Below are 15,177 nucleotides of genomic sequence, written 5' to 3' on the forward strand. Positions count from 1 at the left end.
CAGATTGATGTCAACCGAATTGTGTTGTGTTCCACAACTTGCTGGCCATGTCATAATTAGATTACGTTTTGCCGTTTTGGATAGCAAATATCCAAATTTGCTGCCCAAAGTATCATCTAATTATGACTGGATGTAAATGTGATTAGAATCTTCCCCGCCGCATTTCTAAGGTTATTTCAGGGACCATTGGGGAAATGGTAAATTAAGGTTTGTATCCGTTTGGAAAATGAAACTAGTTCACCCAGAAAAAAAAAAATTGAAGCTCCTACAAAAGGCTGCTGGCCAGGATGCTCATGCTGCCATAAAAGGGCTTATGATTAATATTATTCATGGCTTATCTAATAAAAGTGGCCTACAAGCCACATACAAAACCTAATACTCCTAAATCGGTTTGCTATCATATATTGTACCTAAGTTGAACAGGGGTGTTTGGATCCAGTGACTAAAATTTAGGATGTGTCACATGAGGGTGTCGCATGGGGTGTTCGGATACTAATAAAAAAAATAAATTACAAAATCCGTCAGTAATCCACGAGACGAATTTATTAAGCCTAATTAATCCGTCATTAGCATATGTTTATTGTAGCACAACATAGTCAAATCATGGACTAATTAGGCTTAAAAGATCTCGTCTCTCAAATTAGTCACAAACTGTTCAATTAGTTTCGTAATTAGTTTATATTGAATACTCCATATCAAACATCCGATGGGACAGCGACTAAAGTTTAGGGGAGGAAACCTAACACACTCTAAAATTGTTTACCATTTTTCTTGTTGCGAGAAAGAAAAGCAAAGCTGCTGGTGATGGATGTCATTCATGTCTTTTCCAGTTTCCAAGAAGAGAGGAACATTGCCAATCATTTCTGTGAGCTGATAATCATCATCCATCAATCAATGCTGCTAGTATTAACTTTTTCATATTTGGGGAACAGAATAATAACTCTACTCTATCTCACAAAAGATACAATTCTAGAATAATATTCAGACGAGCCTTTTTAAATTTATATAAAAAATAGTAATATTTAGCATACTAAATACATATTATTAGATTCATCATAGAATATATTTTTATAGTATACCTATTTGAAGTCATTGGTGGTAATATTATTTTCTATAAATTTAGTCAAAATTAAAATAATTTGACTTGGATAAGACCAAGATTTGCATCTTTTATGGATAGATGGAGAGAGTATTTTCTGGTATAAGTATTGCTCAACATCTACTAGTGCTAGCCTTGTGTTGAGCTGAGCTCATGGACCATTCAGGATGGATGGGGCACTCCTGTTATCCTGTCTGCTGGTGACTGACAGATTATGACCGGTGACCACAGTTGAGCTAATGCATGCATCATGCATGGATGTGCCTAGTGTTGCTGGGCTGAATCATGCTCTGTTCCTTGGCAACTTTAGCAGAGTCTAATCCTATCTTGCAGATCAAAAGACAGTAACCTGCACCGTCAAACTCACGACTCCTCCATTCATTCCCTGAGACAAATGAACTAGAGTAGGTAGTAATCTATTCTTCTTAAGGCTACAAGAGTTGGAAACATTTTTCGGATCCTATATATATGCCTGTGGTATCATGTGATTTGTTCTGAAGAATTCGTTATCTTATGAAACTAAAGCCTCTTCCTTCCTTTCTACAAAGTGTGCTTGTGATATCTTCACTTTATTTTCTCTAAAAAAGAAAAAAAAATTAAAGTATGCTTGAGATCATTATCACGTTCCCGTGCCCTTCCAAATCTAAGCTCTCAACTTTCCAGATTTGGTCTTAATTTGGCCCTGTTCATGCACCTAGATCAGGAGACTGTTTACGCATCACTGTGCACGGGTATTTGCCTTTGCCCTGATCATCTGGCATCACCCCTTTTTTTTCCTTTTCATCAACCTTTTTTCCTCTGAAGATCATTGGACTAGGTACCCGGTAGGCCGGTACTACGTGAAAACTATTGACGTCCTGGGTCCTGACTCCTGAGCAGTGACCAGGTTGTGTGTGATAACTGAGGCCTGGTTTAGTTCCCAAAAATTTTCACTCTAAACTATCATATCGAATTTTGCGGTAGATGCATGGAGTATTAAATATAGACGAAAAAAACTAATTGCACAGTTTGGTTGGAAATCGCGAGACGAATGTTTTAAGACTAATTAGTCCATGATTAGCCATAAGTGCTACAGTACTAACATGCGCTAATGATGGGTTAATTAGGCTTAATAAATTCGTCTCGCAGTTTTTAGACGAGCTATGTAATTAGTTTTTTTTATTAGTATCCGAAAACCTCTTCCGACATCCCCGAAATATCCGATGTGACATCCAAAAATTTTTATTTCGCGAACTAAACACACCCTGATAAGCAAGCAGGATCTGATGGCTTGGTCAGAACACAACACAACACTGTCCCAATTGGACACGAACGGTGATTGCGATTCCATCTTGCGGTGTAACACTGTACTGACCTTCTTCGCCGAACAGTTCTTTTATGAGAGACTGAATCTGACGAACGGCAAAGTGGGAGAACAACTCGATAGAAGAAGAAGAAGCATGGTCCTGCTAACATTCCGAGGGGCAGCAGCAATGCAGGCATACAAGATGAACAGCCTCATGAAAGGTGCCGTTTGGATATTGAGATATAGAGGTGGGATAGGAAAAGAGAAATTAATGGACGGCTAGGATTAAATGATGTACGAAGAATAGATGGCTAGGATCTAATATTGCCTATCCCTATCCCTATTCTCATCCTGATCCAAACGTGTCGAAGAAGTATTCATCTACGTAGGAGCGGATAGGCCAAGACCAAAAGCTCCCCGGCACACAGCACACATGCCTCCTTGGTCACACCACTTCCTGCTGTCCCCTTCACTTTCCTGCGTGTACACGCGCATCCGTTGGGCCTTTTTGGCAGGGCTCCGGCGGCTCCGGCCGTCCACAGATCGACAGGGGCTACTGTTCATCAAAGTTGTTTTTCTCTCACCTCCTTTCCTCTCTCACAGACACCGCTAGAGCCGGAGAAGCTCGCTTTTCACGCTCTGTGGCTCCGGCTCCCCCTGGCACCTATCGGTCCGTGGGCGGCCGACAGGTGCGGAAGCTGGAGCCACCGGAGCCCTGCCAAAGAGGCCCGTAGAGAGAAGCACAGCTCCGGTGACGGACCTGTTTGGCCCTGGCCGGAAAACGGATGCTGTTGGCCGATGCTGATTTGTTAGAAGATAAAATAATGTTATTTTATTAATGTGGTACGCCTCGTCTGACAGCCTACGAAGCCAACATCTTTGCTGCTTTTTCGTATCCGAGCCTACGTGTCTGACGAGGCCACAAGACACCGTGGCGCATTGAACGTGCTCTAAGCTGATGAGGACCCAAAGGCGTCCAGTGATCTCACTGCTCACCTTCCCACAACCGTTACCACCGCGTCGAGTTGCGAGGACCGGCCGGGACAGGTGGTCTACCAATCCACCACCAGTCAGCATCTTGCAGGCCGGGACAGGAGGTCTACCGGTCCACCACCAGTCAGCATCTTGCAGAGGGTGTTTTTCAGAGAATAATTTTTTTACGCGGGCTTATTAGTGTTTTTTTTCTCACAACAAACTAGCCCCAGTTGAGCGTCAATCTAGAAATCAACCAACGAATAGACCGACTAATTTAAAGTATTAAATATAGACTAATTACAAAACTAATTACACAGATAGAGACTAATTTATGAGTCAAATATATTAAGCATAATTAGTTTATGATTTGATAATGTGGTGCTATAGTAAACATGTGTTAATGATAGATTAATTAGACTTAATAGATTTATCTCGTAAATTACTCTCTATCTATGTAATTAGTTTTATAATTAGCTTATGTTTACTTCTTAGTATCGATTATCCCAGGAACTAACACCAAGACGATGGATCGTCCTCCCTGGGCAATCAGACAGACAGACTACATTTTTTTTTTAAAAAAAAAACAAAGACAGACAGACTACATCAGGCATCAGGAAAAAGCAGCAGGGATGCAGACGCAGTACATGCATCTCCCACAAAGCAAAGCGCCGGACAGCCGGGAGCGGGCGCCTGCTCAGAGGTTTCTCCCGGCAGCTCGGCCCGTCCAGCCGCCGGCCATCCCTTCCGCGTTCGCACCCAGCAGGCCCTACTTCCGCATCGGACTACACCAACCATGCGTGGTTTGGTTCGTATGGGGAGCTGGTAAACATTTTTGTTTTTCTTGTATTTTAGCCGGTCAAATCGAGGTCTAGATTATCACAGAAAGTGATTGGCTTGGTTGGAGGATTGTTGTTTCACTGGTTGGAGGGAAAAAAATCTCTGAAGTTTCGTATGGGGAGCTATGGCGTGAAGAAATGTAAATCCTAGTAGCCGGGTGAGCATATTACGGTTTTCATATCATTGTTGTTTGATGGATGGCCACAAAAATATCAACCACAGCTGATGAGATGTACATGTACAAATATCTTTGTTATAATTTCTCTCACACAAATCAACCAACAGTACTTCTTCATAAACCAACAACGATACGAACCAACCAACCGAACAGCTTAAAACAAAAACGTGTCCGCAATGGGACAGAGAAATCGCCAGCCAAGAAACAATCACCCTGTTCGCTTGTTGGTTTCAGCCAGCCCAAACCAGTCAGCCAACAGTGTTTTCCTCTCACAATAAACCAGCACCAGCCAGCTCAAACCAGCCCAGAAACCAACCAGCGAACAGGCCAAATAAAGAAACAGACGTCAGACTACATACTGTAGAAACTGTGAGAGGTCTTCTTGAAGAACGTGCGAGCCTAGCTAGGAGTGTTGAGTCGCTAGTGCGCTGTCTTTGCACAAGGCCGTGTTTAGATCGTAAGTTTTTTCACTTTTTCTCCGTCACATTAAATTTTTAGACATATGCATGGAATATTAAATATAAATAAAAAATAACTAATTACACAGTTTGATTGTAAATTACGAGACGAATTTTTTTAGCCTAGTTAAGCCATGATTGAATAATAATTATCAAATACAAACAAAAATGCTACAATATTAAATACTGATTCCTAACCTTAATCTAAACAAGGCCTCACAGGAGTGAATAATTATTAGCCATGCTCTGATGTCCATTTCAGCGGGTTGCGTGTGTACCGTGGACCAGACAAGGGATGAGAATCATGAGAGGGGGATAGTTTGCTTGAGTCTCCAGGTTCACTGTACCATCTAGTACTATTTCCCAGATCAAAAAGGCGCGTTCATCTATTCTTTCTTTTTTTTTGGTCTATTCCTCAATAACGAAATGTCATTTTTTTGTTATTAGAAAATATAAAAAAAATGGAGGGAAAGAGGTTGTTGTTTAACACACACCTGGGCTGACTGCAACACATGGGCCTCGTGAGTTCCATGGGCCATCTGTGGAAACCTGTGGCTCGCTGACGATAGGCCTCTCGGGCCTCGTGGGTACTTGCACTCTTGCCGTTGCAGGGCGAAATTCGCGGGGGAAAGTACAGGCGGCCTCTCCAAACTTTTTTGCAAAATCGGATTTGTCTTTCTTAATTAAAAACTAGAATTTTCCTCTTCTGATTTTTGAATAAAACAGTATGAATTTGCTCTTAGGGCGGTTCGGAAAGTGGTTTTAACTGACGTAGTCACGACGGAGGTAAAATCGGACTATGTTAAACTGTTCAAAGGTCGATTGGACTTTATAATGAATTAATTATATAATTAAATTTTTAGAAAAAAACAATATCCAAATATTTTTCTCAAAAAAGTGCAACTAAAAATCTGATATAATCATAGAAAATTCATAGAACTTTGTTATAGCTGAGAAGAAAATATGAAACCAGTTTCATATTTTCATAAGATCTTGCTCTATGTTATGGTTCCTAGGGAGTTATTTGAATCCTATTTGGTCTCCTTTTGGTGTATCTATTTATAGTTAGTCTATGTTGATGACCTAGATCACGTAGAAGTTCAACTCATCAACTAACATTCGGTGACAACACGTCTTATACTTGATCCTATTTAACATGAACACATGTGTCACTTTATACACACATGCGCACCCACGAGATAAATACATGCATGCACGCCCATCCCCTAAGAGTTCTTGAGAATAACAAAGCCACCACAACCATCTCAGTACATTTTTCACATCATTCTCTTGTGTGATTGTGTTAATTTTGTGCTGATAATTCAAATTTCACCAAACAAAACTCATTTGCATGTTTGCAAACAAGAAACATAAAGTAAAGGGTGTTTCTTTGCAATATGGTGGTACCTAGCTGGTAGGGCCTCTCTGAGTAAACGTAGACTAATTTTAACATATAATGAGATCATCTACTAGAAAGTAAACATCAAAAGGAGACTAAACAAGATTCAGATAATTCCAAGCCACGTACCACAAACTGGAGCATTATTATAAAATAAAAAGAAATCGGTTTCATACATTTTGTAGCTGAAACAAAATTTCTAATTTTAGATTATATTTGGATTTTAGTTGCATGTTTTTAGAAAAAAAAATTAGATATTTTTAAAATATTTTAAACCTTTTTTTATAAATTTAACTAACCTCCTTGAACAATTAGTCTATTTACGCTCATCGCAAAAAAGTAGTCTAGACTTAAATCTAGGTTCTACCTAGATAAATCAAAGAAATATGAGCGTTCCAAGTCGAAGACTTAAATCTTGGTTCTACCACAAGGAATTTAATTAGCTAAGCTATGACTGTTTTGACCTAACTCTCGCTACAATTTTTTCTTGCATGTATCAAAACCATGGGTGGAGCTAGGTATCCGGCAGGGTCTGGCAACTGCCATACCTAAAATAAAATATGTAGAAAGACCAAAAATATATTGTGTGTGTGTGTGTGACACGAGCCATATTACTTTTTGGATATCTATTATATTTGTTGATCACAAAGAGATATATATATATATATATATATATATATATATATATATATATATATATATATATATAATGTTGTAGTGAGCCATTGAATAGATGCATATTAGATGTTTCATCTTTATAAATTTTGCCACACCTTAAAACTATTCCTGCCTCCACCACTTTCAAAACGCAACAAACTGCTTGGTACCTCTAACCCTAGCCTAGTTGAAAAAACACACAAATGAAGGAAAACTTATCTAGGACCTTTAGGCCCTGTTTGTTTCCGCTTCTCCCAGACACGCTTGGATTATAATCTAAGCGAAGATTTTCTCGCTTCTCGCTTTTCGCTTCTCGTAGTTCAAATCTCTGAAGCGGCTTACCACATAAGCGAGAATCGGTGGAAATAAGCAAAGCGTTTGACGGGATTCTCGCTTATTTCCACCGATAAGCCGCTTATAAGCGGAAACAAACAGGACCTTAGTAGTTGATTGATGATGATGCAATCACCCATCTTATCCTAGACGTGTAGGAGCAGCACTGATATAGGAGGCATTCAGATCTCTCTTGGGCGATAAGACAGATCAGCTTGATACACATACAGTAAAAGTGTAAACACACTCGACTGATAGTGATAGGAACAGTCGTATCTAATCATTGATAGTGTAAACCCATTATTATTATTCTAGCAATAATAATGGCCAAGACGACGGCTAGGGCTAGTACAACGACGTGGGGGGCTCCGCTCCGGCGGGCTCTCGTGCATGCAGCCAGCCACAGCAGGCCCACAAGCCCACACAGCCAGTACAGTACAGTGCAGGCCACCCACTCGCCCAGGCCTGCGGCAGTGCCCACCAAAGATAGCTGGGCAGTACTGACGGGCCCCTAGCTAGCACGTGGGCCCCCGCCGGAGCGTGCGCGCAATGGTGGCGCCGAGCCCGCTCGGTCGACCCCTGATTGGCCAGATCCGCACCTGTCAGTCTGTCACCTACTCCAGTCTCCAGCCTATTGCAAATTTTGCAACGGTAGTAAAGGCACTCACTGTTGGGGGCGTTGGCAGTGGCCTCCCTCAATTATTCTTTTGCGAAATTACAGCTCCTAGAAATATTTGGGGCTTGTTTTAGCTTAGTACCGCAGTAATATATGCGCCATGTTCGCAATATATACGCCATGTTTGCTTGGCTTATAAGCCGTACTTTTTCAGCCAACGAATAATATTTTTTTCTCACAACAAATCATTCAACAGTACTTTCAGCCATGGCTTATCAGCCAAGCGAACATGACATATAGTCAGTACTTCCTCCGTCTCAAATTATAAGATGTTTTGATATTTTGATCTAGATTCGTAACTTTTACCAGTGGCGGAGCCACTGGGTATGCCCCGGCATACCCGGTTTGACCGGCAAGTGTACAATATAATATAAATATTATACATATGTATTTATAAAAAAAGAAAAAAATACTCACATGATCACGCCATCATGGAAGCAGCAAGTTAGAAGGCCCAGGAAGCGGCCCACGCAGCAAGTACGTACACACCTACACGATAGTTCTCTATTGGCTTTTGGTATTCTATAATCTGGATCCGTTCATCGGGGCTGATTCACGAACTCACGCCGTCACCGCCCTGACGATTGACGCCGACGCCGCTGTGGTGAGACGTGATGGATGGCGACGCCTTGCTGGTCCTGGTGGCCGGTGCCCTCGGCCTCTGCCTTGCTGCCTTCCGTTCTCCGATCACACATCTACAGTTGTAGTTTGCACGGCCGCGCAGTCACGAAGGCTCGCCGATTCGCTATTTGTGTTAGGTATATAAAATTTAATCTTCTGCTCTTCGTCTTTTTAGAAAATTATTGTCTAATTTCATAGCTATTTGTTAACATCACAAATAACAAATTGTTTAATATTTATACAGTTATAAAGAAAAACTCGGATATTGCATCACTTTTTCAGAAGCATCAAGCAAAAAAGGCAGCGGCAGCTGCTTCTGCTTCTAATCATTCCCCCGATCCAGTTGAACGTGTGGTGGAAGAGCAGACTCATGAGAGAATTGAGGAAATTGCAAATCCTATGCCACCGCCACCGCCTCCGCCACCGCCACAACCGTCTTCACCGCCACTGCTACAACTCAGATATTTTTCAAGTTGGTGAATATGATATAATCAAGATATTTATGTCGCTTCGAAAGTGTCAAATAAAATAGTCAGAAAATACCATTGTAAGTCTCCGGTTCTCTTTTATGCCTATATTTCAATTATCGGTACGACTTTTGAACTATTTATACTATATTTAGTTGATGGTTTGAACTTAATCCATGAATTTAAGCTTTATTGTGTTACTTAGTGCATACATACCGAATTACGTTGTCAACTTTACAATTATTACCAAATTGGTAAAATGGATTTACCGAATTATATATAAATTTTTTTTGGGCGGCATACCCTAAGCTAAAATTCTAGATTCGCCACTGACTTTTACAATGTATCCAGCAGTGACATAGATCTAGGCGCGTAATAAAAACCATAAATCTAGAAATGTCAAGACATCTTATAAATTTGGAACATAGCGAGTAGATTGGAGTAGTGAAGAAGGTGACAGGTGAAATGATCTTCCAGCACTTGAAATTTCCAAGTAATCGATCACCACGGTTGCAGGCCTTGCTGAGATTGCAGCATGCAGTCGAGCTCTCGCCAAGAAGCTGACGACGAAGCCAAGTGCATGCATTTGGCCACTGCGGCGTTTGCATTTGCAACTCCCACCCACATTATTCGGTATTCACCTTTAATTGTGCACTTGATCATGCATGAAAAGGCTGAGACAATGGATGGACCAAGCTAGAGACAAGTGAAACACCAAGGAGCAGACAGCAGTAGTAGTACTCGGAAGTTGATCGGCGTGTGTACGTCTGGGCGTCCTGCCCAGTCGGTGACTCGGTGTCCAAGAACGCCACTTGGTCGAGCTAGCTGCTTTGCCTTGCACAGATGGAGGCCGGCCGCTCAACGATGCATGAGAGAGCTTGTGCCCCTGACGTTCCGCGAAACCTTCCTTGTCAGGAGCTTCATGCATGCAAGCATGTTCGGTCTTTGTGTGATTAAGCAAGCCTGCTGAACATCATGCATACCAGTGCTCCAACAATGCTGCGATATGAGTGGGCCGTCCGGTGTCCTCGGCACTGCGCAAGAAGGGAGGGATTAGGGAGGCAAACATGTAGCAGGAGTGAGGAGGCGAGCTCGACAGCGGAGCTCGACAGGAACAGGAGTAGTAGGACTGGTAAATGCAACAGTGTCGTCGTCGACTGTCGCCGTGGTCACCACTCCTCCCTCCTTCTCCTTGGTACGGTACCCCGCCTGTTGGGAGATCGGCGGCCTTGGTTCGTCTTGTCAGCCTGACGAACGAAGCCCGTGCAAAACGGATTGCATCGCACCTCCTCCTCTTGCCGTGCCATGCCATCTGACCCTCGCTCGGCGTGGCGGTCCGGCGGCAGCTGTCGTGGTCATGCCGCCGTCCGTGCGTGTGCGTGTGCGTGCGTGGCCACAGCAAGCAATGTCTCGAGCAGCATGGAACGCGCACGTATAGTATAGCCTCCTGTTGGACTGCCGCCGCCGACGGATCGGACTCACTGCTGCCTGGCTGGCAGATCGACCGGCGGTGGTAGTGGTAGGTGGGCAGGGCGTGCATCGCACATGCCATGCCTGCCCTGCCGACGGCCGTGTGTGGGCAGAGAGGAAGGACCGTCCGTCCCCGCTACGCTACCCATGTGACACTGCCGTCGTTACTCTTCTCGGACCGATCGATCGTTCCTCGCCCGCCGGCCGGCCGTCTGCGGCCTCGTGCTCTGCTCTGGCGCGCCACCACTCACCACTGGAGGCTGTAGGGAAGGGAACGATGGAGAGGACCTCGCCGGAGAGCAGCTTTAATCATGTCCACGTCCACCCGTGTCGACCTGTCTGTCGTCGAGGGAAGTGCCCAGCGATCGAGCCGAGCCCCAGGCACATGCTTCCAGCGCAGCGAGGCAGAGGCCACGACGAATGGTCAATGCATTGGCTGCCCTGCCACCGGGTTGGCGCTGGACCACCGCCACTGCCCACTGACCCTTGCCGACTTGCCGTCGTCCGTCGGTCGGCGACCTGTTCCGCCCGCCCATCATCAACTGGCTGGCCTCCGGGTTTTTTTTTCCCCATCCAACAAGTAAATTGTATACGTACAGTACTACTAGTACATGATGAAGATGCATGCCATTTTGCCCAATGATTGCGGATTTTTGTTCTCGCGAAACCCTTAAACACCCAGCAAAGCATCAGACAGGCATCAGAGTAGTATCTGACACTACTACGTGTACTTCTACGGAGTACTTTAGTACTACAGTACGTACTTCCCAAAAACACTGACCATCAACATCATCACCACGGCTTTCCTTGCACGAACACACCACAAAGTAGTAGTAGTCCCGAATCCCGATGGCGACGAGATCATCAACTGACCTTGACCTGCTCTTACCATGCCGCTTGTTTGGCTACTTGTCGTAGGGTCTGTTCGGCAGGACTGAAAAATACTGTTCCGGCTGATTGTTGTGAGAGAAAAATACTGTTCTGGCAGGACATGAACAGTGATTCTGTGAGAGAAAAAATAAGCCAGCCGGCTGGCTTTAAGCCAGCCGAACACGCTCGTAAATGATAGTAAATTTTTAATTAGAACAGTATTTTTCTCTCATACAAACCAGCCAACAATATTTCTTCACGAATCGACAACGATACGAACCAGCATACGGAACAGGCCGATACGGAACAGGCCGATGGATGGATGCTGGACTGCTGCTGCTACTACACGTAGTACGTTCTACTGACAGCAAGGTGCCAAGAGAATCAGAACGGCAAGATGTCACTTTGGATTTTGCCCACTCGCTCGTCATTCATCTCAGCTCAGCGCGCCTGTAGTTATTTACTCCGTACATGCCAAATCAGCCAGTAGAGACGATTAACCGTCGCCCAGCGGTGGTAATTAACTCCCTAAACCGCGAGCATTGTTCAAGCAAACCAACTCGTTACATTCACTCACTAGTGGCGGCGAGCCGGCGGCGGCGGGGGGAATGTCCTTCTTGGCGGCCTTGTTCTTTCTGGCCGCGCCGGCGGCGGTGGCGGAGGAGGAGGAACCGGCGGCGCCCGACGGGGAGAAGAGGCGGTCGATGCCGAAGACGGAGACGGACTTGCGGGAGCCGCGGAGGGAGCAGACGGGCACGTTGAGCACGGGCGCCACGCGGACGTGCGCCGAGTACGACCGCTCCATGCCGCCGCTTCCTGGGCCCGCGTTGCGGTGGCGGCGGCCGCCGGCTAGGCTGCTCGGGTTGCTGGAGCTCCGCCCCAGGCCGTTGAACACCACCTTGCCTGCTGCGTTCAGGCGCGGGCTGTCGGCCGCCACCGCGGATGGAGGGGGAGGCGGCGGAGGCGGGGGCGACTGGGACTGGGACTGGGAATGCGACTGGGAGGTCGTCGACGACATCGACACCGACGCCTGCTGCTGCTGCGACGGGGTCAGCCGGATCTTGGGAGGCAGCAGGCTCTGGTGCTGCGACGACGATGACGGCGGAGGTGCCAGTGCCTGACCCGGAGCGGGCGCGGACGCGGACTTGTCGGCGGGCTTGGTGGCTTCCGACTCCTCGGGGCCGGGCTCGCGGAGCAGCGGCAGGCTGAGGGACGGTTCCGGCTCCGGCGGCTTCGGGCCCCGGCGGAGGAGCCGGCGCAGCGGCCTCGGCTCCGCAGCGGCGGCCCCCGACGCCGCCGCCGCCTGCCGCTTCCGCAGACGCAGGAGATCCCGCCACCTCCTCGCGGGGATCTTGGGCTCCGCCTGCGCGCCACCCTTCACCGCCGCCTCCCCCACCGCCCGCGGCGTCTCCGGCTGCTGCGCCGGCGCCGGCGCCGGGGGCAGCTGCTCCTGCTTCGGCAGCAGCAGCAGCGTCGACTGCGCCGTCACCTCGACGCCGACCTCCACCACGGGCGCACCTGTCTCGTCCGCGGGCGCCGGGATGCGGAGCGGGACCAGCTTGCCCCCGGAGAAGAGCTCGTCGGCGGGGAGCATGGAGCATGCCGCGGCGCACCCGCCGAGCAGGAACTCGAAGTCGGCGCAGGCGTTGGGCCCGGCCTTCCCTCCCGCCGCCGCAGCCTCCCTTCCGCCGCCTCCTCCCGCGTCGTCGAGGCTGAACGACACCCGCGGGCCCAGCCACTGCACCGCCGCCGCAGGCGGGGGAGGGGGCGTCGGAGGAGGAGGTGCCGGAGCCGGGGCCGGTGGTCGCGGCGCGGCCGCGGCGGAAGCCATGACTCCCTCCTCCCTACTCCAGTTAGCAGAAGCAGCACGCGGCACGAGGGTAGAGAGCTAGCCAACAAGGAAGGATGGATGGAAAGGAAAGGAAAGGAAGCGAAGCGACGTGGGTTGCCTTCCTTGCCTCCGGATCTTCTCTCCTCCCTTGACCCTTCTTCTTGGCGGAAACGAAGAAACCAGGCGGCGGCGGTGGACCGGGGGTGTGGTGGAGGCGGGACGACGACCGAGCACGAGGTGTGCTAGAGGGGGGAGGAGACAGGAGGCGTACGGGCTAGGAGAGAGCCTGCCGCCGTGTAGGAGTAGACTCGTAGCCGCCGCGCGCGTGTGATGACGGCGAGGCGTGTCTCGGGGGAAGGCGTGGTTGCTTGCTTTTGTTTGGGGGCTCGGGCTCCGGCGGGGCCGGGGCTTCAGGGCTTGTGTTGTCAGTGCACTGGTCTTGGGACATGGATGGTGATTGTCGTGAGATTGCGTGGAATAGAATAGGGCGTGTGATTATTGCTTTGTTGAATCATCACTGTTAGTAACGATCGATTCTTTGCAGATGGCTGCTTTGCTTGCAAATGTAAAGGCAATGCTGGTAAAAATTGTACTACTAGTTCCATGTGATGTCTTTGGCTTGCAAAATTTGGACGGAATTTATTCATCCATTGTGTCTCAAATGTCTGCCATTTATGGGATTTTTTGTTGGTACGACTACGATGCCTTACCCTGTGGGCGTCGGGTTTTGGTTGGTGTGATATGGTTTTGTCCTTTTGCCTTATACTGTTTGACTTGGGGTACTAATTGAAAAATTCTTTTTGGAACAGTTATTAGGAGAGGTACCGCTTGCTTGATTAATTAGCAATTTGTTGATCAAAGATACTCACCTTGTGTTAGCCCAACAAAAATCAAACCGTGTTTCTATACGGTACATGATGTAAAGGTGATGCATGTTATAAGAAAAAAAACCCAGAAAACAAAATCCGCCTGTTTTATAGATGTCTCATATTCAGATTGAAGGTGTTGCAAGGGTCGGATAAGATTTTCATTGCCCACAACCGAATTTTCAGTTGCACTAATTCAATCTACAAAATGCACTAAAATAACTATCATAACTCTACAAAAAAAATCTAGCATAAGTTTATAGTGATTAAATTGAAATGTGGGAGAGAGGATTTTCACCTTAATCTTTAGTTACACCAATTAACGGGAAATTATAGCAAAATGACCAACACAACTTTAATATAGTTTAATGGTAAATCTAGCATAAATTGGTAGTAACTAAAATCAGGGTGTGGGAGAGAACTTTTTCTCTCGATCTTAGCTTTATTTGCTTACATGCATACTTATACCCTTGCATGGACACTATTTTTTTTTAAAAAAATCTGGTCTCTACATTAGTTTTGCACAGCCCTTGGCTGCCTAATGAAGGTCTCAAAAACCTAAACCATGGTTGGAGAAAATCTCCACGGCCATGGTCTCCAGCATGCGGCATCTCCACTTTAAATTTAGTTGGTTCCTTTCCTCCAGACAAAGTTCTAGAAACTCGTCCAATATGCGGTCTTAAAAATAAAAGTAAGGGTATTTTTTTTATCAAAGAACACACCGGATCTTCCAAGCCAAACAGACCAAAGAATATCATTTGCTCCCACACAAATTTAAGTTCGCATATACCGTCTATTTGTTGATGCCAACCCCAAACAAGTCTAAAAGCATCTTTTGGTGGTTGCAAACCAAATGCCACTTGAAGAACACTCCAAGCAAATCTTGCGACATGACAATTAGAAAATATAAGATGTTAGATGGTTTTCTTGTTATAAAAGCAACATATATCGTCTCCTTTCAAAGAAAAGCAAAAAACAATCAGTTTTTCAGAGACAAGATATTTCACCTAGGTATGGTGTAATCAATCAGAAATCCAAATATGTGCTGCACATCTAAAGCTCTAGTAAAGCTGATCTTTGTTACAAAAATCGCTTTCCATGTTTGATATTTATTTTACTTTTACGTGTGCTGTCTTCGACTTGCATTCTTTTATG

The 15,177-nt window shown here is 46.1% G+C and overlaps 1 protein-coding gene across 1 annotated transcript; it reads right to left on the reverse strand.

The window, feature by feature from the left end:
- Positions 1-11,562: 11,562 nt before the first annotated feature.
- On the reverse strand, positions 11,563-13,552 carry LOC136508997 (uncharacterized). The gene has a single exon (XM_066503786.1). It carries the CDS (start codon positions 13,154-13,156, stop codon positions 11,846-11,848), a length of 1,311 nt encoding a protein of 436 aa, XP_066359883.1. The 5' UTR covers positions 13,157-13,552; the 3' UTR covers positions 11,563-11,845.
- Between the last annotated feature and the right edge of the window lie 1,625 nt (positions 13,553-15,177).

This window comes from Miscanthus floridulus, chromosome 15 (assembly GCF_019320115.1).
Source record: "Miscanthus floridulus cultivar M001 chromosome 15, ASM1932011v1, whole genome shotgun sequence".
In the NCBI taxonomy this organism is placed as follows: domain Eukaryota; kingdom Viridiplantae; phylum Streptophyta; class Magnoliopsida; order Poales; family Poaceae; genus Miscanthus; species Miscanthus floridulus.

Coding starts and splice junctions, on each gene's coding strand:
- LOC136508997 (XM_066503786.1), bottom strand. CDS start 13,156: ATGGCTTCCGCCGCGGCCGCGCCGCGACCACCGGCCCCGGCTCCGGCA.